Source organism: Podarcis pityusensis (assembly GCF_964106645.2).
Source record: "Podarcis pityusensis genome assembly, chromosome: 3".
NCBI classification, from domain to species: Eukaryota; Metazoa; Chordata; class Lepidosauria; order Squamata; family Lacertidae; genus Podarcis; species Podarcis pityusensis.
In genome coordinates this window covers 46,728,095-46,753,447 of record NC_138026.1, presented here as the reverse complement: position 1 = coordinate 46,753,447, position 25,353 = coordinate 46,728,095, and the positions used below count along the sequence as shown (strand labels likewise).

Sequence of the window (25,353 nt, the reverse complement as noted above, 5' to 3'; positions counted from 1 at the left end):
AAGCTAGAATCTATTTTGGATTCATTTGTTTTATTACTCTATAACTTCTGCATTAGAAACCGTTAAATAACTCTGTGATACAGAAGGTTAATAAAAATAACTAGGTCTGGTCTTGCAACTTATTACTAGAAATATGGTTTCACTTTAAAAAACAAGACAATTTTTAAACTTCTTTTTCCAACATATTAACCACCTAGAGAGATGGTCTTTTGGCTGATAGAACTGAACTCGTAAAAACAGGCATTTATTTGTAAACTATTAATACAACCTGCCCATCCCAAACAACTGTCAACAAACATTGTGACTTCTTGGGAACTTCAAAATGTCAAATAAGACATTCTGATGAGGGGTTCTCAGTATTATGTTTTTTGGTTTTTAAATATAATTCTGCTGACTAAATATACCCTTTAAAAATGGCTAACGAATGCAATGGCATGTGCAATTGGGAATGTTCCATTAAATTCAGCAGGATTTGTCTTCCAGGTAAACTGCATAAGAAGAACTGCACCAAAGAATTATGTTGCCCAGAGTCCTCCCATCCCTTTCTCCATGAATTCAACCTACTGTAGTTTTAAACGAAAGAAGAGAAACAAGTTCTAAGGATAAACTGATTTTTAGATAACTAAGAATCTGAGAGATTGGGTTCAAAAATTAAAATGGGGGGCAAATATTTTTTCAGTGCTCCCATTTATTTTAAAATGAAGTGCTGAGGAATACAGCTTTCCATGATCTACTGCATCCACTTTTTAAACTAGACTTCTATTTGTTAAGTAAACAAGATTGTGCATGAAGCTTTTTATATACTACACCAGCTGGATTTGTCACTCCCTGTATCAATGGAAATTTCATTCACACAAGTGCACGAATTTCAGTAATGTCTGTATGCCAATAAAGAGAGCATACTCTTCCTATGTAAAAGGTTCATAGGTTTTACTTAATGGTCTGTATAACACATCACAGAGAGAATGGTGGAACCAAACTTGTTGTCACAATGAGTTTTTAAGTAAATTGAGTTTCCTTTACTGGAGCTATAATTAATTTTTCTACAGAATATGGTAAACATATTGACTTGAATCCAAAGAAGTGAGAGAAGGAGGCTGTCTGGGCCTATTCAGATTTTAGTGCCTTGTGTCATCACCAGCCCATACAATCAATTACCTACCTTCTTATACTTAATTTCATCACCTTTCTTACACACCCTGCCAATTATTCCAGTGCTCGTGGAATCAAAACGGTTGCCTAGATAAGAGTCTATTCTCTGTGCTAAATGAAGAGACAACTGAAGAGTTATTGGAGGTTGAAGGTCTCACGGAGAACCATCCCATGTAGAAGATTGTAAACAACCAGAAGTTTTTTCTCCCCTCGTGCAAACCATAAAGGCAGGAAGGGAACATCTGTCTGGGAGCCAGGCCACACTCGAGTGCTTGGCTGGTGAAATTAGCCTACTGTACAAATGTAAAATATACATTTGTTGCTCTAGCCATTTTATTCTCCACTTTACGAAATATATATTGAAATGTTGCAATAAGGAAAGGCTATAACAGACTGATTATTGCTGAGAAAGACCTAAAACAGCACTCCTCTTTAAACTTTTTACCAGCTTTGTCTGATTCACCAACTATAGTTATTCCTGGACAGGGATAGCTTGGCTGCTGTTGTACATGTATTGGTAACCTTGAGGCTGGATTACTGTAATGTGTTCTATGTGGACCTGCCCTTGGTCTGGTTTGGAAACTCCCAACGGGTGGAGAATGCAGCTGACAGAAGCTTCTGGCCAAGAACCTGTGATGCCATTGCTAAAACAGCTGCTTTGACTGCTCACTTACTATGGAACCAGGTTCAGGGTTCTTGCACTAATTTACGAAGCCCAGAACAATTTAGGTCCAGGGTACCTCAGGAATTGCCTGAATCCTTATATCCCAGAGATCATCTGCAGGAGCATCGTCTGTCACTCCCCAAGTTGGGGCGGCTCCTTGGACAATAACAAACGGAACCTTTGATGTCATCTGCCCAGTCCTGTGGAATGATCTGCTATTATTCAGCAGGCTCCTTCTGTGTCAGCCTTGGTGTAAATTTCTTTATTCAGGCCTATGCAGACAGTTAAGAATGCATCCTTCCCACAGTAGTTAATTGATGCCTGTGTTCTTAACTTTTTCCTATTTGTCTTTTATTGTATGGTTTTATGTTTTATTGCTGCTAACCGATTTGGGTGTGTGTGGTTTGTTTGTTTTTTAATGACACAGCGGTACATAAATATATTTTTTTTAAATAAACTGACAAATAAACTGTGCTCAAAAAACCGGCTTCCTCGCCACCCGCGAGCAGGGCTACAGTCTGACTTTGCTGCAGGGCTGTTTCCCCCAGCAGCCTTTCAGGATGACCGTGGCGCTATTCCTAAAAGCTGCGTCTCTTCTCGCCGGAACCGGAAGCTGAGCGCGGGTTGTGGCTGGAAACGGCGAGCCCTATTGGTAGGTGCAGGGACCGGGAGGTGGAGCCCCGCCTGAGAGTGGCACCGCGCGGAGATCAGCTTGAGCCATGAAGGGCTGGCAGAGCGGCTGCCTCAGCCGGGCCAGGCGGCTGTGGGTCTTCCGCGGGGAGATGGCGGGAGGCTGGGCGGCTTGCCGGCGCGCCCTGAGTTCCTGTGAGTAAGCCTTTGCGCTTCGCCGTGGCTTTGGGGTCCTGCCCTACCTTCGGTGTCCTTGCATGCTGACGGGCTACTTCCGCACGTATCTCCGGCTGGGTGGCTCCTTGTTATCCCTGCGGAATTGGCACCTTTGCTCTGGTAAAAGGCTTGGGGAGCCGATTCCCCCCCCCGCCCCCAAATCTGGTGCTGAAGTGACTTCAAAGCATTTAATTACAATCTGCTGCAGCCTACCAGGACGATCCTTTTGGAATTGGTCACCCGCCCACTCACCCACCCTACAAATGGATTTGTAAATCTGTCTGTGCTTGGCTTAAATACAGGACCTTTCACATGCATTTGGAGAGGATCCCTAACGAGAGAGAGCAAGAGAGAGAAGACAAAAGTGTATCAATACACGACGCAGCATTTCAGATCGGAATAGGGGACAATCCTGTATTGTACCGGGCAGGCGGCAACCCTATCAAGCGGGGCTTCCTCCCATAGGGCTGCCAATATTTCTAAAAGTAAAAACCAGGACACCCTGGAAGTTACTGAGTTTTTTTTGTTTAGGAAAACCCTACCATTTACAGCCCTACCATTTACAGCCCTACCAATAGCAGAATAGCAGAAAACAGCACCTGTTGCATTCATGCCTGGTGAGCTTAACTTTTCCTTTTACCCCATTGTTTCAACTGTCACGGATTACAGCCAAAGCTCTAGATAGTTTTCGTGGCATTTGCCTCCCCTGCCATTGTAGTGTTTCCCTGCTGTCTGTTGATTGTAAGGTCCTTGGGGACAGGGATCTCGATTTGCTGCTTATGCAATTTTGCAAGGTGCTAGGGTGTGCTGCCAATGTGGTAGAAGTGGGTAAATAGCTTTGCCATCTAACTTTGGATGAATTTTCACAGCCCCAACCAGGTTGTCTGATCCTCATGTCACTAGCTTATTCTATTGAATGTTAAGTTTGCATTGAAATTATCACTGGAGTGTGAGGGTGTGGATCTTTCACTATTGAGGTAGTTTTCCTGACAGTATTTGTGTATTTATTTATTTAGATGATTTTTGTCATCTTTGTACAGGCCACAGGATGGTTTAAAATCAAGTAAATAAGGATATGTCAAATCCATTAAAAACATACAACAAATCACTGAATAACAGTTTTTCATCACAGCAACAATCAGGTCTCATCTCCCGCAAATGTCCGCTGAAAAACTATTTACTAGCTACTTGGATCTGTAAAGAAATGAGTCGAGATGCATGTGCAAGGATCGCAGGGTGCAAGGATCCACCACCAAAAAGGGCCTTTTCTTGACTCTTGCACCATATTAGATGAGGAGTGCCTGATCTGCTGATCTTATAGCAATGGCGTGTTAATATGGGAAAAGGAGCTCTTGCACGTAGTAGTTTTAGCCCCTTAAAAAGCAGTGTCACAAACATAACTAATGTATAACTGTGGTAACACATGGTTGCCCTTTTGGATTAAAACAATCTGATTCCTGAGACTAATTATGAAATATGCAAAACATATGCTGCTGAAAGAACTCCAAAATGTTACATATCTTTCTAATAGGGAGAAAAGGAGTGATGAGCCAACCGTTTGCAGCCATTGTTTGTAGAAAATAGGTGCTAACCTGTTCAGCTAGAAACTCAGATGTATTGGGGATTCTTAGCAGTTTTAAAAATTGTTGGGCCAGGAAGCTTACAACAAAAATTGCTTTACTTCTCTCTCCCCAGGTAATCACTATGGACAGCCTCCTCAAATAGTCCAAATACCCTTCCTTAAGAGGTGTAAAAATCAGTTAAAATATCATATATTTGTTAGTTTGGTTCAAGCGAGGAACACAATGTGAGTATTATTATTATCTATTAAATTTCTGTTCCATTCTTCATCCAAGGATCACAGAGTGGTTTACAATATAAAAACACAAAAATGCATTACATAGTAATAAACAAAAATAATAACCTCCCACACTTTCTGTATTTTCTGATTACTTCATAATGATCGACTCAGCTCAAAATGAAGGTTGTGGTTTTTTTGGAGGGGGTTATGGTTTTCATACATTTCTTAATAAGTAAAAAATAACAGTAGTGTAATCTGTAACTCTCTTGGTACATGGCCTACAAACTAGTAGCATTCTGGGCACTTGTGCCTTTGTATTGTAAGCATAAAGCACATTTTGTGCCGCTATGTTAGTGTCCCTGCCACCAATGTTTTATGTAGTGGCATGGCGAACCTTGCTAATGGACAGCCATTTGTTTTATTCAAACAAAAGGGTCATTACATGTTGGTAAGGCATAATTTATATATATTGGGCAGCAGGATTCTGCACATCCACCTCTAGGACTACTGGATGTGATTTGTGAATTATTTGTCTCTATATAGGTCAGATAGTTTGAAGTCTCTAATAGATATAATTGGGTCTGTGCATGCTAGACTTTGTCAACATGAATGTAATAAGTGCTCTGTTGATTCAAACTAAGGGCCCAACTAACCCTAGGGTGGCTAGCTAGATTTTTTTGAAGTTCATAAGCAGGCCATGAAAACCACCATCTTTCGTACTCCACCAATTGGTATTCAGAGGCATAATGTCACTCCCTGGAACATGGAGATTCCATGAAACTGTTGTGTTTATTAGCCATTGATAAAATTATTACCCAAATACATTAGCCTTCAATGTAAGGAACAATCATGTGGGGTCCAACTGTAATCTGAATTTATCCACTCGTGAAATTTCCCTTTTCCATAAAGGGAACTTCTTGTTGCACTTCTAAAATCAATTTTTGCTAGCTGATCCCTGTTTTTATGCCACCTAATGTAATAACAACTTTGATGTTTAGGTTACTCACAGAGCAACACTACAGCATGTCACAAACAACAGTCGATCCAAAGGAGATGAAAAAATTCCAACTCCTGGCACATAAATGGTGGGATGAGCATGGAGATTATGCAGCTCTTCATTCTATGAATGATATTAGAGTGCCATTTATTAGGTAAGGTTTTGGAATGGGTCAGCTTTTACATACTTCTGGGAATCTGAAAATCGTAACACATCACCTTTTAGAGTAGAGGTGTCTTCATTTGTATTGCTCAGCTTAAATATTTACTGAGTGCAAAGCTATTACAATTGGAGCTGTAGACTTTTAAGTGGTAGGCTGAATGAGCAGTCCTATTCACAAGTACATGCCAATGAGCTGAATGGGGCTTTCTCTCATGTAAAGGTGTATAGGATTTGAGCTTAGTTGATATGTGGAGACCAATTTCACTTAGTGAGGGTGTGTTTTAATAATAGGAGCTATGAGGTAAGCATATGCGTCTTTAATTTTGAGCCAATGTTGATTCTGTAGTGTGTGTTGTAATGTTGCTGTTGTTTAGTCGTTTAGTCGTGTCCGACTCTTCGTGACCCCCTGGACCAGAGCACGCCAGGCACTCTTGTCTTCCACTGCCTCCCGCAGTTTGGTCAAACTCATGTTCGTAGCTTCGAGAACACTGTCCAACCATCTCGTCCTCTGTCGTCCCCTTCTCCTTGTGCCCTCCATCTTTCCCAACATCAGGGTCTTTTCCAGGGAGTCTTCTCTTCTCATGAGGTAGCCAAAGTATTGGAGCCTCAGCTTCATGATCTGTCCTTCCAGTGAGCGCTCAGGGCTAATTTCCTTAAGAATGGATAAGTTTGATCTTCTTGCAGTCCATGGGACTCTCAAGAGACTCCTCCAGCACCATAATTCAAAAGCATCAATTCTTCGGCGATCAGCCTTCTTTATGGTCCAGCTCTCACTTCCATACATCACTACTGGGAAAACCATGGCTTTAACTATACGGGCCTTTGTTGGTAAGGTGATGTCTCTGCTTTTTAAGATGCTGTCTAGGTTTGCCATCGCCTTTCTCCCAAGGAGCAGGCGTCTTTTAATTTCATGACTGCTGTCACCATCTGCAGTGATCATGGAGCCCAAGAAAGTAAAATCTCTTACTGCCTCCATTTCTTCCCCTTCTATTTGCCAGGAGGTGATGGGCCCAGTGGCCATGATCTTTGTTTTTTTGATGTTGAGCTTCAGACCATATTTTGCGCTCTCCTCTTTCACCCTCATTAAAAGGTTCTTTAATTCCTCCTCACTTTCTGCCATCAAGATTGTATCATCTGCATATCTGAGGTTGTTGATATTTCTTCCGGCGATCTTAATCCCTGCTTGCGATTCATCCAGCCCAGCCTTTCGCATGATGAATTCTGCATATAAGTTAAATAAGCAGGGAGACAATATACAGCCTTGCCGTACTCCTTTCCCAATTTTGAACCAATCAGTTGTTCCATATCCAGTTCTAACTGTAGCTTCTTGTCCCACATAGAGATTTCTCAGTGTTGTAATAGGAGATGAAAAAGAAGAGAAAATTAAGGATGAACCTTCCTCCTATAAACGAACTTTTGTTTAGTAAACAGAAAGTTCCCTGATTTAAATTCCATATCTCAACAAGGCAAACATTTTGAGGCTTTGGTACTATGCAAGTGTAGTTGATCAACTAAAAGCTCTTTACTGGTGGACGGTCATAATTAAAACATAATTTGTTTTGTTCTTTGTTTAAGAGATACTGTTTTAAATATGAGAAATGATCATCAGCCTGGAAGCCCTCTCTCTGGTGTGAAGATCCTGGATGTTGGCTGTGGTGGAGGATTGTTAACAGAGGTAGGGCTTACGCCTTTTGATAATAATTTTCTTATCCCTGACCCTTTGTTTTGAAGTAGCACAGCACTGAAGTTTTGAATAGTGCTTATTTAGTTCTTCCAAGTACTTGTTTAACTAGAAGTCTCTCTTGCAATCTGCTCTATTAGTTCATTATGGTATTATTTAGAGTAAGATAGTCCAATAAAGCAAAGTGGTATGGCATGTGTGCCGATGCACATACAGTGGTACCTCGGGTTACAAACGCTTCAGGTTACATACGCTTCAGGTTACAGACTCGGCTAACCCAGAAATAGTACCTCGGGTAAAGAATTTTGCTTCAGGATGAGAACAGAAATCGTGTTCCGGCGGCATGGCGGCAGCGGGAGGCCCCATTAGCTAAAGTGGTGCTTCAGGTTAAGAACAGTTTCAGGTTAAGAACAGACCTCCGGAACGAATTAAATACTTAACCCGAGGTACCACTGTATTTATTATGTCCAGGCAGGACGTTGCTGTGTTTTTGCTGGAAATGCAGAATTTAGCAGTAGAGCTAAACTATGAGCTGGAACACACTTCAACTGATTTTGTGGAAAGGGTTGAAGTTCCCTAATTTGCTGGAACTTCCACAAAGTTTTTTTAAACTTTTATTTTGCACTGTGTTCAGTGATCCTTATTTCCAAGTAGGTGCTGACAGGATTGAAGCCTTATGCATGATTTACTTTTCATAGTGTGTATTTGTGGTCTATAATTTCTAGAAGACAAAATTATTAGCTATTTATTATAATTGGCAGTCTAAACTGCAACTATGCTTATGATGATCTGTTCTCCTTAATCAACCTAGAAAAATTTAAATAATTGAATATTATTGGATCTGTCCCTTCTATTATTCCAGTAGGGTTTTTTTGGGGTGGAGAGACACCAAAGGGATAGATGTTAGGGAGGAAGCTCCGGAGTTTACTTTAAGCTCTTCAGTAACTTCCTTCTAATCAAATAACAACTTGGTTACATATTCTACTTTTTTTAAGCAGAAGAGACTAACGTGTCTATGGTCTTAGCCTCTAGGTAGGCTGGGAGCTTCGGTTACTGGGATTGATCCTCTGGAAGACAGCATTAGAACAGCAGAACTGCATAAATCATTTGATCCAGTCCTGGCTAAGAGAATACAGTACAAATCCTGTACGCTAGAGGATATCGCGGAAGAGGCATCAGACACATTTGATGTCATTGTAGCTTCTGAAGTTGTAGAACATGTGGCTGATGTGGAAATGTTTATCAGGTGCTGCAGCAAAGTGTTAAAAGTGAGTTGGAAGAAAGCAAAAAAAGAATGCTGAATCATTTGCACTGTAAAATTAAGCTGTTGATTATAAGAAATGTTTTGCATTGGTTTCCTTTTTTTTACTTGCTCTGTGCTAAAGAGTGTAATTTTATGCAACCCTTATTGATTCAAATTATCCATATTGAAAACAAACACAACCTTTAGAATATTGCACTTTTTCCTGCTGAGGAAATGAACCAGACAGTAAATGGGTTCTGGGTACAGATCTAAAAACATGAAGGAAATAAATCATAAAACACAAAATAAATAAGTACAGTGGTACCTCTGGTTGCGAACGGGATCCGTTCCAGAGGCCCGTTCGCAACATGAAAAGCCCGCAACCTGAAGCACTGTATCTACGCTGGTGTGATTTGGTGCTTGTGCGCATGCGCATGCGCAAAGCGCGATTTAGTGCTTCTGTGCATGCGTGAGCGACAAAACCCGGAAGTAACCCTTTCTGTCGTTGCCACGGGACGCAACCTGAAAAAACATAACATGAAGCAAACATAACATGAGGTATGACTGCAGATATTTTGAATTCTATTTATCCCAAGGGCCCCAGGGTAAATAATAGTAGTTTATCGATAACATAACCCTACCTTGTGGCTTGTGGCACCCTGTTCCTCACAGAGCTACAACTCTCAGCATTCCCTGCGAAGAGGGATTGACTGTTAAACTGTTAGATTCCTCTGCGAGAGAAATAGCAGTCTTGTCACAACTTTCAGCACCCTTAACAAACTACTGTTCCCTGGATTTTGCGGAGAAAGACATGACTGTTAAAGTGATACAATACTGTTTTGAATATAGAATGCAGATGGGGCCCTAGATTGTTTTCTTATAGAAACCAGCCAAACAGTTATTAGTGCACAAAAATATTGCAGTAACGCTTAACAGATATTCTGTATATCAATCTCAGAACCATAGTAACATGAATAAATTTGAATTTGGCTTCAGTATAAATTGCATTGCTTATAGTACAAATTCAAACAGCTCTGATGAGACCTATTTTTGAATTGACCCATGCAAATATGTTTTGGCTAGGCCTACATGATTAGGGCTACATTACTTGGCTGAGAGGCTAGTTTCACCAATTAAAAATCTGGTGATTGGCAAGAAAGGTGCTAGTATTTGTAGAGGTGGCAGAATTTTAAAATAGTTTTATTCCAGAAAACAGGAGGCAATAATAATATTTGAAGAAGCATTATATGCACATATGTAAGGAAATTCTTTTTCTAAGATGGTGTCTGCTGCAATGTTTTGACAATCTGTAAAGATTTTTAAAATCAATTTAAGCTTGAACCACATTTTTTTTATTTACTTTGGTGACAATCCTAATTTTAACACACTAACTGGATGCTGCTAGTTATATTGTATATATATGGCAGATGTGCTAATACTTGTGCTGTTGTTGTTTAAGCCGGAAGGCTCCTTATTTATTACTACAATCAACAAATCACAACTGTCCTACATCTTTGGCATTGTGGTAGCTGAGAGAGTATTGGGCATTGTTCCGACAGGCACCCATGATTGGGAGAAGTTCATACCGCCTGAGGAGCTAGAGAGGCTCCTAGAGTCAAGTAAGTGTTTAAACCCCAATGAAAGGACACAGTCAGTAACTTCCTTCAAGTATGGCTGCTAGCTGACCTTAACTATCCCTTGACACAGGTGTTGCATAAAGCAAGCATGCTTTACAGAGTAATCATATGTAGTCAATGGATGGGGGGAATCTAAGATATATGAAATACTAAATCCAAAGACCTGCCAGGCTTACACCAGGAAGTTTTGTGAATTTGTTCACACTTACACCCACAACCCTGGAATCCTTTGATGAAGAGTGGTGAAGAATGACTGTAAATAATTAAATGGGGGAAGGTGTCAGGGAGAGCAGCATCTTATCCCTGTCAGAAGTGAGTCCTGCAGTTCTAACTCTACTTACCTGGGGTTGAGCTCTATTGAATTAAATAGGGCTTTCTTCCGAGTGAACATAGGTTTGCCCGGTTAGTTCTTTTTTGGTGTCCCGTTTTCACCCTGATTTTTGTAGGTTGCATTTAAAGTGTATTTTCAGAAGGGATTCTATCATAAAACAGTTTCTCTGCTTTAGGAATTTATGTTAATTAAGCACCAGTGAGAAGATTTACTGTATGATATCAGGGGGTTGGGAAGGGGCAAGTGTACCGTTCTACAAGTGGCAGGTTTGGGTAACAGTGTTTATTCCACTTGGGGGAGGGAGGGGGCTGACAATGAAATGATGAAGTGGTATATACACACACGGGAACATGTAGATATACCTAAACACTGACTATTGGATCATCTGATGTGTAAAATGTTGGTGTGTAAATTGTAGGTGTCCTTTAAAAATGATTATAAACATCAACTTTCTAAAGATAGGTATTTTGTTTTGACTCTGGGTTTGGGTTAATGCATGTGTTAACCTGGGATTTTAGTCACAATTCAAAAATAATCAGCCAGGTGCTAATTTGAATTTGGAGCACTGTATTCAGCAAGATACATTTTACTTGGGATGGACATTCTTGATTGTTTTGATAGCAACAAGATTTAAAACCTGTTCCTAATGCTGCTTTGGCTCGCAGTTTACTGAGACAACACCACCATTGTGCCAGAATGACATTACAGGAAATTTTGCACATGTTTACTGTGGATGTTAGGTCCTTTTTAAGAATAGTCTCCTTATGCTGTCTCTCTCTCCTTTCTTACAGATGGCTTTTTAGTCAAGACAGTGAAAGGAATGTTGTACAACCCCCTGTTTGGGTCCTGGAGCTGGACTGAAAGCACTAGTATTAACTATGCACTCCATGCTGTAAAATCAGATATACAGGAACAAGTGGATCCAAATCTAGAGACAGACAAAGAGCAGCTCCAGACAAAAACTATGGCATCAGAACCTCCAGCTAAGACTTTATAGCGAGAGATAGTTGGAAGTTGGAGGAAGATTTGCATAAATGACTGTAATGAACCAGGAAGGAACAAGCAGTATTGTGTTCACAGTGCTGGATGTTAGAATGTGTCTGCCAGTCTGTCTTGTGGTAAAGAATGGTTCATTCTCCATAGTATCAGATCTACAAAGCTCTCAGAGATGAGTTATGTTAAATAATGAGTCAATTGTATACCTACAGATTAGGTGTGCTGTGCAAGTTATTGGGAAAAGGGCAGTTCTTTGTGAAAGAGTTCTTAAAATGCATGCCTCTAAAATTCCAGAGAATAATTATTTTCATAGACTTTAGAGTTACTGGTTTAAAATGCTGCATTTTGTATTTTTAATAGCTGAATTGCTTTTATTATCCTAGTTCAGCAGATTGTCTAAGAAATAAAGCCCTACTTATTTCTTGCTTGCCTGTTAATCTTCAGGTATGCTGTTATGGGTACATGCAATGGAACCTAGACTTAAATCAATGCAATGACTATTTCTTGACGTATTAAGAGTTGCTGTTCAATATGTGGGTGAGCAGAGGGTTGCTTAATGCACTGCTCCTCCTATGTGGAAATGCAGGGCTAGGAAATGGGGACATCATCATGTGACTGTCATGTTGGAAATACGTGTGCTTGTGGCAAAATACAGCCATGCATTCTCCATAGCTGTAGGGACAGACTCTAGAATGTTTTTGTCACTTGAACTGTGCCTTGGCACATTCTGATCACTAGACTCCATGGGACCTTGGTATGGTGTCCAGACTGGAAATTAAGGCTTGTCCAGTGATCTAAGGAAATGCAGGGTAAGCTGTACTCTACTAGATATTGAAGTCACCTGACTTAAAGAACCTTGAATTGGAAAATGTGCTTTGAGAACATATATCACAAACTGGGGGGGGGGGGGGGAGGAGGTACAGTGTAAATCTGGTCTCTTCTTTCATGAAGGTAATGCCTAGAAATAAACTGATTTTGAAAAATGGCAGTAGCTAAGACTTATTCCTTCTTATGCTAAATTCTAAAATCTGAACTGCACCAGCAAGATCTCTAGTACCAAACCACAAAAGCTTTTTGCTAAAATAGCTTTTACCACCCTTCGAAATGATGAAGAATAATTCCATTAAATATTACAATCAATATTTCATGTGAGGTTGGTTGCAATAGCACCATTGGTGCCTAATCAGAGGAACAAACAAATTCCATCTCTAGCAATAAAAATGTAGGCACTTCTCAATAGAATTTTGCAAGGCAAAATTGTGTTGCAGGTTTATTTTTGTAAAAGTAAAAGATGGGATAATTCTATGAAACTTCCCCAAATTACTGCTTTGCTTTGCAATGAATGGAGACTCTTGCAGTATTATTTGTTGTCCGTGGAGAAATAGCTGAGGTAGTGTACTTAAAGGATGTTGTTCCTCACCAGCAGCTTTTTTTCTTGGTAGTAATATGGAACCATGGCTTTATGCTATTTGTGTAGCAAATGCTTTATTAACTTCCTGTTGCTGTATTTGTAGCAGCCTTTTATATCTCTTTGATCCAGGCTTCAGGAGAACAAAGCTGGTCCTACCTTATAGTCTTGCACCCTAGAAACAATTAAGGCAAGAATTGCAGGAGAGTATCTGCCACTACTCGCTCACTGTTGATAGCAAAGGGCTGTGCTGTCAGCAGTGGGTTGAATAGGGGCAGATACAATCTTGTATAGCTCTTGCATTTTATCAGAAAAATGGGAAAAGAAGTCAAGGAAACATGTAAATAAAAATAGAACTATGGAAAGAACACAGGTTTTAACACTTGGAGAAGTTGAAACCATTCATGAGGGCTTTTTTTATTTGAGGAACTCTATGCCTTTCAGTCACTACTGTGACAGTAAGGATTGTGGGAAAACAAGAATTCTAGCAAGATATTTTGGATTGCACAAAATTGTCACATTCCTACTGAGAGAAATCTAGTCCTGACTCTGTATGACGATTCCGAAGCAGGTGCCATTTAGTTTAATGGGGTTTGCTTCCAGTTAAGTAGCTAGAGGTTTGAAGTCTTGACTTCTATGGTAGGAGATTATAAGGTGTAAAAACCACTGCCCCATTAAGTCTAACCTGCTAGAATATCTCTATAGTGGCCATATAGCTACCAAATTCAGGAAATGTTCAACTCCATCTGTTGCATCCTGTTAACAAACGATAATCTACTATGGTATTCCATGACAAAAAGCCAGTGAGCTTTATTACTACTAAAACTCATCTGAAATGTGAATGGCAAATTCTCTGGGTATCATAGAATCATAGAATCATAGAGTTGGAAGAGACCACAAGGGCCATCGAGTCCAACCCCCTGCCAAGCAGGAAACACCATCAGAGCACTCCTGACATATGGTTGTCAAGCCTCTGCTTAAAGACCTCCAAAGAAGGAGACTCCACCACACTCCTTGGCAGCAAATTCCACTGTCAAACAGCTCTTACTGTCAGGAAGTTCTTCCTAATGTTTAGGTGGAATCTTCTTTCTTGTAGTTTGGATCCATTGCTCCGTGTCCGCTTCTCTGGAGCAGCAGAAAACAACATTTCTCCCTCCTCTATGTGACATCCTTTTATATATTTGAAGATGGCTATCATATCACGCCTTAACCTCCTCTTCTCCAGGCTAAACATGCCCAGCTCCCTTAGCCGTTCCTCATAAGGCATCGTTTCCAGGCCTTTGACCATTTTGGTTGCCCTCCTCTGGACCCGTTCCAGTTTGTCAGTGTCCTTCTTGAACTGTGGTGCCCAGAACTGGACACAGTACTCCAGGTGAGGTCTGACCAGAGCAGAATACAGTGGCACTATTACTTCCCTTGATCTAGATGCTATACTCCTATTGATGCAGCCCAGAATTGCATTGGCTTTTTTAGCTGCCGCGTCACACTGTTGGCTCATGTCAAGTTTGTGGTCAACCAAGATTCCTAGATCCTTTTCACATGTACCGCTCTCAAGCCAGGTGTCACCCATCTTGTATTTGTGCCTCTCATTTTTTTTGCCCAAGTGCAATACTTCACATTTCTCCCTGTTAAAATTCATCTTGTTTGTTTTGGCCCAGTTCTCTAATCTGTCAAGGTCGTTTTGAAGTGTGATCCTGTCCTCTGGGGTGTTAGCCACCCCTCCCAGTTTGCTGTCATCTGCAAATTTGATCAGGATGCCCTTGAGTCCATCATCCAAGTCGTTGATAAAGATGTTGAATAAGACCGGGCCCAAGACAGAACCCTGTGGCACCCCACGAGTCACTCTTCTCCAGGATGAAGAGGAACCATTGATGAGCACCCTTTGGGTTCGGTCAGTCAGCCAGTTACAAATCCACTGAGTGGTAGCATAGTCAAAACCGCATTTTACCAGCTTCTTTACAAGAATATCATGGGGCACCTTGTCAAATGCCTTGCTGAAATCAAGGTAGGCTACATCCACTGCGTTCCCTTCATCTACCAGGCTTGTAATTCTGTCAAAAAACGAGATCAGGTTAGTCTGACATGACTTATTTTTCAGAAATCCATGCTGACTATTGGTGATCACAGCATTCCTTTCTAGGTGCTCACAGACTGTTTGCTTAATGATCTGCTCCAGAATCTTCCCTGGTATTGATGTCAGACTGACTGGGCGGTAATTATTTCGGTCCTCTCTTTCCCCCTTTTTGAAAATAGGGACAACATTTGCCCTCCTCCAGTCTGCTGGGACTTCGCCTGTTCTCCAGGAATTCTCAAAGATGACTACCAGTGGTTTTGAGATCACATCTGCCAGTTCTTTTAATACTCTTGGATGCAGTTCATCTGGCCCTGGAGACTTGAATACATCTAAACTAGCCAAGTATTCTTGTACTATCTCCTTAGTTATTCTGGGCTGTGTTTCCTCTGCTGAATCATTTGCTCCAAATTCTTCAGGTCGGGCATTGTTTTCTTTATCGGAGAAGACTAAGGCAAAGAAGGCATTGAGGAGTTCAGCCCTTTCTGTGTCCCCTGTTTGCATTTCACCATCTTCTCCTCTGAGTGACCCCACTGTTTCTTTGTTCTTCCTTTTGCTACGAACATACCCATAAAAGCCTTTTTTGTTGCTTTTAACCTCTCTAGCAAGCCTGAGTTCATTCTGTGCTTTAGCTTTTCTGACTTTGTGTCTACACGTGCTGGCTATTTGTTTGAATTCCTCTTTGGTGGTTTCCCCCCTTTTCCATTTTTTGTACACATCCTTTTTTAATCTTAACTCAGTTAAAAGGTATAGTGTCTATATTAAGTATAGTCTGTATATTTTCCATAGATTTAGTACACAAAGGGATTGAAACTAGATCCCTGTTTTCTGAGCTAAACTACAGTGGTACCTCGGGTTACAGACGGTTACAAACTCTGCTAACCCAGAAATAGTACCTCAGGTTAAGAACTTTGCTTCAGGATAAGAACAGAAATCACGCGGTGGTGGCGCGGCAGCAGCAGGAGGCCCCATTAGCTAAAGTGGTACCTCAGGTTCGGTACAGTTTCAGGTTAAGAATGGACCTCCAGAACGAATTAAGTTCTTCACCCGAGGTACCACTGTATATGATCCACCTTTTCTGGAAAACCTTTGGAGCTATCCCCAGTATCTTAACTAAGCCAAAGTACATGCAATAGAAATAGCTGTACAGTCATACCTCGGGTTGAAGTAGCTTTGGGTTGAGCATTTTCGGGTTGCGCTCCTTGGCGACCCGGAAATAACAGAGCACGTTACTTCCGGGTTTCGCTGCTCGCTCATGCGCAGATGCTCAAGATGACATCATGCATAAACAATTTTAAAATAGGAAAGTATAAAGAATTAAGTGGAAAATTTTTATTAAAATGGTATAGAACTCCGGCACAAATGGCTTATATAGTTAAAGGGTTTAGTCCCAAATGCTGGCATTGTGGTCAGGAAAAAGGATTATATTCACACATGTGGTGGGAATGTAATCTGGTTAAGGAATATTGGCAAAAGATTATAAAGGTAATTTCTGGATTATTTCAAATAAACATAGAAGTTAATAGGGATTTGTTATTTTTGGGAATACTGGGAAATAACAAAGTAAAGAGTAATAAACAAGAGTTGTACAAGATTATGATTCTAGCTGGAATGGCAGTTATTGCTTTGGGATGGAAAGAAAAGGCCAAATGGAATATGGAAAAATGGAATGATTATGTTTTTAAATATGTACAATCAGAAATATTCGCACAGATAGTGGCAGAGGATAGATGGGAAACTAAATGCCAAAGAATCACAAATAAATGGGCATTTTACAGGAACTGGATAGAAAGAGGGGAAGCCAACCCTAACATACAAGCTCGAATGAACAGACTGTGTACATGGATAAAAATATGAAGAAGGAAGGCCTGACCGGGGGTGGGGAGGGCTGGAGTGGGGAGGGAGGGGAAAAAAAAGAAAAGTAAACTGGATGGTATTTTGAATTGATTTTGTTATGTAAGCCTTTTTTTCAGAAACCAATATATGAATGTTATGTATTTAGGCATTGTAGTATGAATGAATTTTGTTCTGTATTCTTTGTTTTATAGAATATATATAATAATGTTATATTACTAAGCAAATTTAATAAAACAGAAGGGAAAAAAAAAAGATGACATCATGCGTGGAAGCAGCGAATCGCAACCCGCAGACGCGCGGACGTGGGTTGCGTTCGCTTCAGGATGCGAACAGGGCTCCAGAACGGATCCCGTACGCATCCAGAGGTACCACTGTATTACATATTCCCCTCCTTTCCCTTTTAAGGAGATGGGGTGGCATAACTGACTCTATCTCTCATCTTCCTCGTAACCTACACTCACTGGCGGAGGAACCGGAGTGTGGAGGGAGCAGATCGCCCCCAATACCACTATTCCAGTAGGGTGCCATCGTGGTGCCCCCCCAGACATGCGCCATGCCCCCCACGTGGCGGACGTCATGCCCCCCGGGGGGGGGGGCGCCAGCCACACCCCACCTGCTCTCTGCCCCCAGTAGTAGAGCATGCAGCTTTGCTACTGCCTACACTCTCAGATAATCATTATTTCAAGGTCACCTAGCAAACTTGATGCAGAATGTGGTTCTGAACCCAGGTCTCCGTTTTGGCTTTCCAGTTGTGGACTAATTGGGGGGAGGGGGAGGGGGGGAAGCATTTCACTCCCATTCCCTTAGTATACAGTTATGAAGTAATAATCATTCATGTCCTGTTAGATACAAGTAAATGCACAATTTTTGAAATGTTCATTGATTTGTTAATGTTTGTTTGCCTGGTTGCGCAACAACATTCCCATAACCACAAGGCTTCCCCTTTCCAATTATTGACATCAAGATTACTCTACTGATGGATTCTTAAATATGTATGATGGAAGTCATCTTTAAAGTGGTAAGCAGGAAGCTAATTGGAAAAGAAGATGCACTTCATAATAGAAAAAGGACAAGTTGTCCTCAGTCAGTAGACTCTCTGCAGAAAGAAAGAAATGTCTAACAAAAGAAAAATTACTTTTATAAATACAGGAAGAAGTAGATTTCAAGGGACAGTAATGAAAATCATAATGGGAAGACAAATGGAAGTTTGCTAAATGGCCTTGGCATTTAGATCTGCTCTAGACTGTTTCTTAGGCTTGTAAGGATAACCTTACACTTGCCACCCTAAATTGGGAGGAAGAATATCGGCTGCATTGTGAACATTTTTTCCCCATCTGCAGAGGCATCTCGGGTAACATGGGTGGGAAAATTAGCTGTTTCCTATGATAGGATTCAGCAGCTAATAAGCTCTGCTGTCACCCTTCCCCTCCCAAGAGGGGTTTGGAAGAGCAGTCCATGCCAATCCATGCCAGTAGGCCTTTGCATCAATGTCATTTGAGTAAGTGGCAATGGGCTCCATCAGGGACCCACCCCATTCTCTGCAAAAAAGCAACAACGATCCTCTGCCCAAACTGCTTGATGACTTCTGGGCCAGGTGTATGGTGATGAATGAAGCAACCATGGTTCTGAGGGCCAAGAGGAGCTAGGCAGCAAATCTTTTGTCTGGACGCTTATTTGAGAGCCAGCCCTATTGAATCTAGAGTGAGACTTGCTTCTAAGTAAACATGCACTACTTGGTCCTCATGGCCAAACATGGAAGGAAAACTAATAATTAAAATAAATAAAAACCCGCATCTTCTAAAAAGCAGGGGTTTTGTTTACCAACGAGAACACATGCTTTTATTTGTTAGGATGCTGCGTCCAGCCTCCCTCCCCCACACACACACCTGAACGCCACCCACGTGACACGGTCCGGTCTAATGTTGTGAAAGCTGCAGGGAAGGAAGGACAGCACCATGATGATGAGCCAATGAAGCAGACCGGGGCGCGCTTTCTCCCTCCAAACCAGCCATCAATCCCGCATCGATCCCCGCCCTGTTTGTCCCAGAGCTCCGGGCAGACCTGCCCTTTTGCCGCCGCGACCTTCCTCGTCCTCCCTCCAGCCGACGCCACAGTGGGAGGCAGGCTTGGGTGGGTGCGCTTGGATCGCGGGGGGGGGGGAGGTTTCAGGGTAGATGAATCGATCCTAAGGTTTATTTATTTATTTATTTATTTATTTGTTTTCCCCAAGGCAGGAGAGCCATGACATCACCCCTCCTGCATGCAAAGGCACAAAGGCGAGAAGCAGCTGCAGGAGGACGGTGATGATGATGTTGCAGGGCTCGCCAAGGAGACCCGGCGCGGCTGCTGCTCACGCTGCTCTCGCTTTCCTTTTCCTCTTCCTCCTCCGCCTCTAACTAAGCCTCCGGCTCGCCGCCTGCTTCTCCCCCCGATGCAGACGCCGGCCCTGGCTGCGCCCGTGCTCGTTGGGGGAACCGGGATCCAGCGCCGCCCTCGCCGCGCAGCATGCCCTGGGGGGTTGGCTTCGCCTCGTCCAGGTCGTGCGTGGTGGATCTCAGCCGGAACCAGAGCCTCTGGTGCGCGGGCTCCGACGAGCGCTTCTCCTTTTATGGGGAGATCATCGCTTTCCCTCTGCAGGATTACGGCGGGGTCATGGCCGGGCTGGGGTCCGATTCGTGGTGGAAGAAAACCCTCTATCTGACCGGGGGAGCCTTGCTCGCCGCCGCCGCCTACCTGCTCCACGAGCTCCTGGCCATCAGGTGAGAGGGGGGCGCCTCCGGGGGGGTGTCTTTGGGGGAGAGAGATGGAGAGCTAAGAGGTTCAAAATAGCAGCAAGGGCACCCCTAGGGAGGAGGGTTGTTTTCCTAGGGTGGGGTGGGGGATTCCTTGCTGGGTGGGGGAAGGGACGGGTTGGGATCAGCCATCATGCATCGATCAAATGGGTTCCAGGATACCCGCAGAAAGAGAAGCTGCGCCTCCTTTGTTTCAATGTGGACCATCACAACTGCAGGCCCAAGTCTGAGCCCAAGGTCCATCAACCCCGAAACCTGTTTTCAGTGCCAGTGCTCCTGTGAAACGCTTGTCATGGGCCTCTGAGCATATGTAGAGTGTTTTTATGGCACTGAGTAAATGCAGCCTGCAGCTGAAGGGTGGGGGGGCTTCCAGGTGCAATTTCAGACAGGTTTCCATGCCCCCCTCCCATGAATAAAGGTGAGTTTTATAATACGCTTCAAGCTGATCAGGCCATGCCAACTATGTTTTAAGGTTAGGGGCTAAGGAAAAATAATATCCCAATAATAATATATACACAGCTCTTAAATGCTAGCAGTTGATGTGGACACTTCGTAGGGGTGTGGTTTGTTGTGGGTTTCTTGCAATGTGGTTATTATGGAGTACTTGACACACAGCCAAATAATACTGGTTGGGCATACAGAATAGTAGTCCCCATGGGCAGCCTCCTGACAAAAAGGGCTTGCACTGGAGACTTCTTGGTGGGTTGTGCCATTGGTTTATATGGCCCTCTCTACCCTATTATAGGTATGTGTTTATGCTGCAAAGCATATGATATGAGCACCAAATATGACAGAAATGGGTGTAGAAAACGGAGAGGGGGAGAATCAGAGCGGAAACTTCCGTTAACTCATTTTCATGTATTGGATAGCAACTCCATTCAGTTGGGATGCACCTTCTGTTATCTCTGCTTCTGTTATCATTTTGAGTCATAATACGTCACCCTTACAAAACTGCTTACTGTGGGATTTTTCCATGGCACACAGCTGTCCATTCCCAGCCCTCCACTAGTGTTTCACATTTTAAACTCTAAAAGATCAGTGTGTTGTCAGAGGGGCCAGAGGCAAAAGCGACTGAAGGAGCAAATGTAAATTTCACATTGATACACTAGGCTAGTTTCCAGGCAACCAAGGGGCATTATGGGAGTTCCACAAAACATTTCACCCAGGAAAAGACACTCAAGAGAGATATGAAGTAGGACTGGGGAAAGGCCCATGGGCCAGACAGGGAAGCCTGAGGGGCTACATTTGGCTCCCAGGCCTGCAGTTTCTTATACCTGCACTAAGTCTTCAAGTTCCACCCAAACAGCAGTTCCACTAAATATCTGGTCAGCCTCTAACTTTCTGGGAATGCTACTTCTTTGGGGAAGGTATTAGGAGGTGGTAATGGTGGGATGAACCCAGACCCAAAAAACTTCCTGCTAGTCCCACTGCCATAAATAAATCACCACATCCTCCACACACCCCTCTCTCTTTTGCAATTGGAGAATCAGTTAGTGTATCTCATCTGAGACATGTTTACATTCTCCCACAGTTGCTGAATTGTACCCCAAACCCTCCAAAACCGTCCCAGATCTGTGAAGCCCCTTTCTTATGTTCCCTTACCTTCAGACACGAGGGTTTGTTGACATAAAAGTCAATATAGATGTGCCTACTACTTCAAAATGATACCATCTCCATCTATTTGCAATGGTCTTCTTTCACTGTAGTGTAGCTTGCTGTAAATGCCACAAGCAGCTTAAAATGAGAGACCAGCAATGTTTAGATAAATTATGCATCTGTGATTGTCATAGGCCAGAACCTGAAGTTAACAACTGGTGCCGTAGTTGGTCTTTATTATTCTTGTAAACTATATTAAATAACTGCAGCTGCGAGTCCTGGCTGTCTTGGGACAGGACCTGGCAAACTATTTCTCCTATAGATCTAGATGATAAGTATGGAGTGGTGGTGATGGAGGCAACATCCAGAGATTATTGGGACAGATTTATTCTGGTAGACAAAGGAGCCATCCTTGCACAAAACAGGAGCAAACAGATTGATATCTGTGACATCTGAGAACTGTTGCAAATTGCCACGAGAGAAACAAGAACAATTAAAGATGGAAATACATGCCTTTATGCTACAATTTTGAGTAAGCTTGTAAAATGAATTAGGTGGATTTATCCTGAATTGCTGTTTGTGCTGGCCTGAGTCATCAGAGGAGAAGACTCTTGTAACACTGGTTAGTCAGTGCTCCAGAAAATCATTAGAGATTTTGCTGTGGTTGCAATCAGGAAATGGAGCACTGTAGTAATTTATGCACTCATTTAGGTCTTTGACACCAAGCAAGGCCAACATCACCTATCTGTTGCAGTAGAGATGAGAGCAGAGTGTCACTCTACGCAAAAGTGAAAGCACCGGATAAAGGATTGTGAACTTTAGGTTTCTTCTGGTTACTAAGCAAGGGGAGAGATAACTTTGGCTCCCTAAAAAAAGTTCAACAACTCTGGTAAATACAATGCGTAGATCACTGCCAGTTTTTTTAGTGGGAGTAGATTGCAGTCTCTTGGAAGTTGGACACCCCTGATCTAGGCCAACCGCCTACAGTGCAGGAATATGCAGCTGTGCTGTATGGGGACTGAACCTGCAACCTTGGAGTTATCAGCACCATGGTCTCTAACCAACTGCGGTTAAAGACACTCAGCAATTCTTTTTGTAGCAGGAGCTGGTGGAAGCTCAAAAGCACTGAGGAAGGCAAGTGGAGTGAGATTTCTTCCTTATTCCAAGGATGAGGTAAACAGTGTTTCAGAGTCCAGTGTAGACACCCCCCACCCCATCTCAGAGGATGTTGAGCTTGCCACAGATAAGACACAGGTATCAATCAGGAGAAGGGTGAATGGGAAGAAAAAAGAGCCAGAGGACATTCTTGTTTCACTCTAATCAACTTTGCATTCTTTGTAACTATATTTACTGCAATAAACAGCACAGCCTTAAGGCCAATATCTGTTCCCTGGCATTAGTACAATGATACTTTCTGCAGCTGAAGCTAGACTGGACTTTGTCTATGGGAAATTTTGATATCCGGACATTGCATTAAGAGCTCAACCTGTTGGAATGGAATTTTCTAAAAGTGCTGGGTCAGAGATACTTGGGATAGACACACATAGTGATGAACAATTGTGTGTTATGCATCTAGTGGTAAGTATATTTGCAGGTGAACCTCTGGGGCCAGAGTTCATGGTGAAGTCACTGGGTACCAAACTGATGCCTGACAGCAAGTGGAAGGTTTACTGTAGCTTTGATAAGGTCTCCTAGTTCATGAAGATCTGCCTTTGTGCTCCACAAAGGAAGAACATTGCCACTTAGTCCTATGTATCCTTACTGCCTTGTAGCTACGTTTTATCCTCACTGTTCTTTTAATGGTGTTTTTGGTTATATTTGTTCACCTCCCTGATATCTTTGATGATGGGTGACTGATAAATATTAATAAAATAAGAATAAATAGGATCCCCACATCATACAGTTTAAATAAGATGTACAGTGGTACCTTGGGTTACAGACGCTTCAGGTTACAGACGCTTCAGGTTACAGACTCTGCTAACCCAGAAATAGTAGCTCGGGTTAAGAACATTGCTTCAGGATGAGAACAGAAATCGTGCAGTGGTGGTGTGGTGGCAGCGGGAGGCCCCATTAGCTAAAGTGGTGCTTCAGGTTAAGAACTGACTCCAGAACGAATTACCGTATTTTTCACCCCATAGGGCGCACCTAGTTGTTTTTTTGGGGGGAAATAAAAAAAAATTATTTCCCCCCCAGGTGCGGGGCTGGGGCGGGGGAAGCCCGAGCTTCCCCTGACCCCAGCCCCCAGAACAGGCTGCTATCCGCAAGCTGTGGGAGAGCTGCGCGACTTCGCACAGCTCTCCCATGGCTAGCGGAGAGTTGCGCGAAGCCCAAAGCCTGGGGCGTGCTGAGCTCAGCGCACCCCAAGCTTCTGGGTGCAGGCAAGCTCTCCGATAGCCGTGGGAGAGCTGCGCGAAGCCTGGAGAGCGAGAGAGGTCGGTGCGCACCGACCCCCCTCGCTCTCCAGGCTTCAGTGAAAGCCTGCATTCGCCCCATAGGACGCACACACATTTCCCCTTCATTTTTGGAGGGGGAAAAGTGCGCCCTATAGGGCGAAAAATATGGCAAGTTCTTAACCCGAGGTACCGCTGTACCTAGATTTTATAACCCTTTAATTCCAACCTGTTCCTTTCACCTACTTTTACGGTCTTCAATAACTGAGTATAGGCCTGGGATGAACAGACCAGAAGACTTGCATTAGTTTATTAAAACTTATTTAATATAGATCTACATCGAGGTAGGTTATTTAAGCCAACAAGTGTTGTTAAATACGTGGTTACTTTTAGTGACCTTACAAATTGTTGCTGTAAAGTTGTTATTGTTGCTCAATATTCCCTTGTTCTCATCACTGTGCAAAACCAATAGCCAGTTCTCCCTTTCTCCTTCCCTGGTTAACTCATGGGCTTCAGTTGCAAGTCTTCTCTGTGGTCAGGGTCTCACTGAAAATATATACAGGATTGTAAAATAGCCTCTTAGCTGTTACTCACACTAGACTCCACCTCTTGCAACTACGGCTGCCGCTCCAATAGATTTGCTGCAGCTCTCATTTCAAGTCTTCCTTCTGGTCAGCTACTCAATGGCCAGGGCTCATGCACAATGATGTCAGTTATCTCCTGAAGTATTCCTGCAGCTGAGTGTCAGCTGCTGTCACTTTGACCAGTAATTCTTCTGGAGAACTGAAACTGGAATGCCCCCACACTGCCTTCCCTCTCTGTCTGCCTTTAGTGGTTCTCTGCTAACCTTCTGCCTCTTTCTAGTCTCTTAACTCTCTGACCAACTGTTCTCTCATGATTGGCTCCATACAGGGCAGTCTTTCCTTTCCCTTTTTCCTTTCCCTTCTTCTGTTCCCTTCCTCCACTCGTGCCAGAATCCTCTGAGCAATCTTCAGAGTTCTCTCTGCACTTCTGAATCCCCATTAGCCTATAAACGTGAGGACGAATGATCTTTGAATAGATGGTCTGCTAAAGAACCTATGACAATTTGACCCTTTTCAATTCTCCTGACCCATATAACAGCAAGATTCTTTTGTTAACTGAAGCCTTGCAAGTATGTAACAAAAAACACAATATTTTGAAACTGTTATTGGCCTAACCATTTCTTAGCAGACTGCCTGCTGAACCCAAGCACTTTGTGTTTTTCCTGGCTCTCTGGACAGGAGCCGGAGGCCAGATTCTTTCCTCTCATCCTGCCCCAATTGATGCAGTGGACAATTTTCATCCAAACAGTATGCATATCACAACAATATTATTGAATTTGGACTTTACCAAGTTTCTTCACAGAGCTACTGTCAGGTTGACTTTGGTAAAGTATATGAAATCCTGTAAGAGATTAGGAGAAGCACAGTAATAAACACTGTTGTTGTCATAGGACTAGCTGTGACTAGCTTTGTCTAACAGTGACTAGTTGTCATAGGACTAGCTTTGAGTTGTGTGGGACAAAGGCTCATAGTAAGAGTTTAATTCTATCAATCTCTTCATATAGGGTGCCTCATAGCAACTGAAGCCCCCTATAACCAGAATTCCTTTTGGGTTATCCAGCTTTTATATATCCACAAGTTTTATATGTATCCCATCTCATTAAAATCAATGGGATTATAGAATGTGGAAATCTGATTAGCACCAC

The 25,353-nt window shown here is 42.6% G+C and overlaps 2 protein-coding genes across 6 annotated transcripts in view; both read left to right on the top strand.

The window, feature by feature from the left end:
- The first annotated feature begins 2,476 nt into the window (after nucleotides 1-2,476).
- Nucleotides 2,477-12,495, top strand: COQ3 (coenzyme Q3, methyltransferase). Of its 3 annotated transcripts, XM_080999982.1 has the most exons (8): nucleotides 2,506-2,641; nucleotides 2,965-3,279; nucleotides 4,358-4,469; nucleotides 5,462-5,614; nucleotides 7,198-7,297; nucleotides 8,329-8,571; nucleotides 10,006-10,165; nucleotides 11,306-12,495. In XM_080999982.1, the coding sequence occupies exons 2-8, from the start codon at nucleotides 3,273-3,275 to the stop codon at nucleotides 11,509-11,511; spliced, it is 981 nt and encodes a 326-aa protein (XP_080856108.1). In that variant the 5' UTR covers nucleotides 2,506-2,641; nucleotides 2,965-3,272; the 3' UTR covers nucleotides 11,512-12,495. The 3 variants fall into 3 exon arrangements, with proteins under 3 accessions (XP_080856106.1, XP_080856108.1, XP_080856107.1); XM_080999980.1 differs by lacking the exon at nucleotides 2,965-3,279 and having other exon boundaries at nucleotides 2,477-2,641; XM_080999981.1 differs by lacking the exons at nucleotides 2,506-2,641; nucleotides 2,965-3,279 and adding an exon at nucleotides 2,689-2,782.
- A 6,106-nt stretch (nucleotides 12,496-18,601) lies between these two features.
- FAXC (failed axon connections homolog, metaxin like GST domain containing) overlaps nucleotides 18,602-25,353 on the top strand; it is a 30,771-nt gene continuing 24,019 nt past the window's right edge. Inside the window, exons 1-2 of one of the 3 annotated variants that reach the window (XM_080999978.1) lie at nucleotides 18,602-18,976; nucleotides 19,081-19,605. In XM_080999978.1, the coding sequence (XP_080856104.1) occupies nucleotides 19,352-19,605 (254 nt within the window). In that variant the 5' untranslated portion in view covers nucleotides 18,602-18,976; nucleotides 19,081-19,351. Of the gene's footprint in view, nucleotides 18,977-19,001; nucleotides 19,606-25,353 lie in introns of those variants that run through there. The other 2 variants (XM_080999976.1, XM_080999977.1) reach the window with 2 other exon arrangements.

Excerpts from the sequence above, each read along its gene's own strand:
- COQ3 (XM_080999980.1), top strand. The coding sequence starts at position 2,536 with ATGAAGGGCTGGCAGAGCGGCTGCCTCAGCCGGGCCAGGCGGCTGTGG. Across the intron at positions 4,470-5,461 it reads GTTCAAGCGAGGAACACAAT|GTTACTCACAGAGCAACACT; the intron begins GTGAGTATTATT and ends TTTGATGTTTAG. Across the intron at positions 8,572-10,005 it reads GCTGCAGCAAAGTGTTAAAA|CCGGAAGGCTCCTTATTTAT; the intron begins GTGAGTTGGAAG and ends TTGTTGTTTAAG.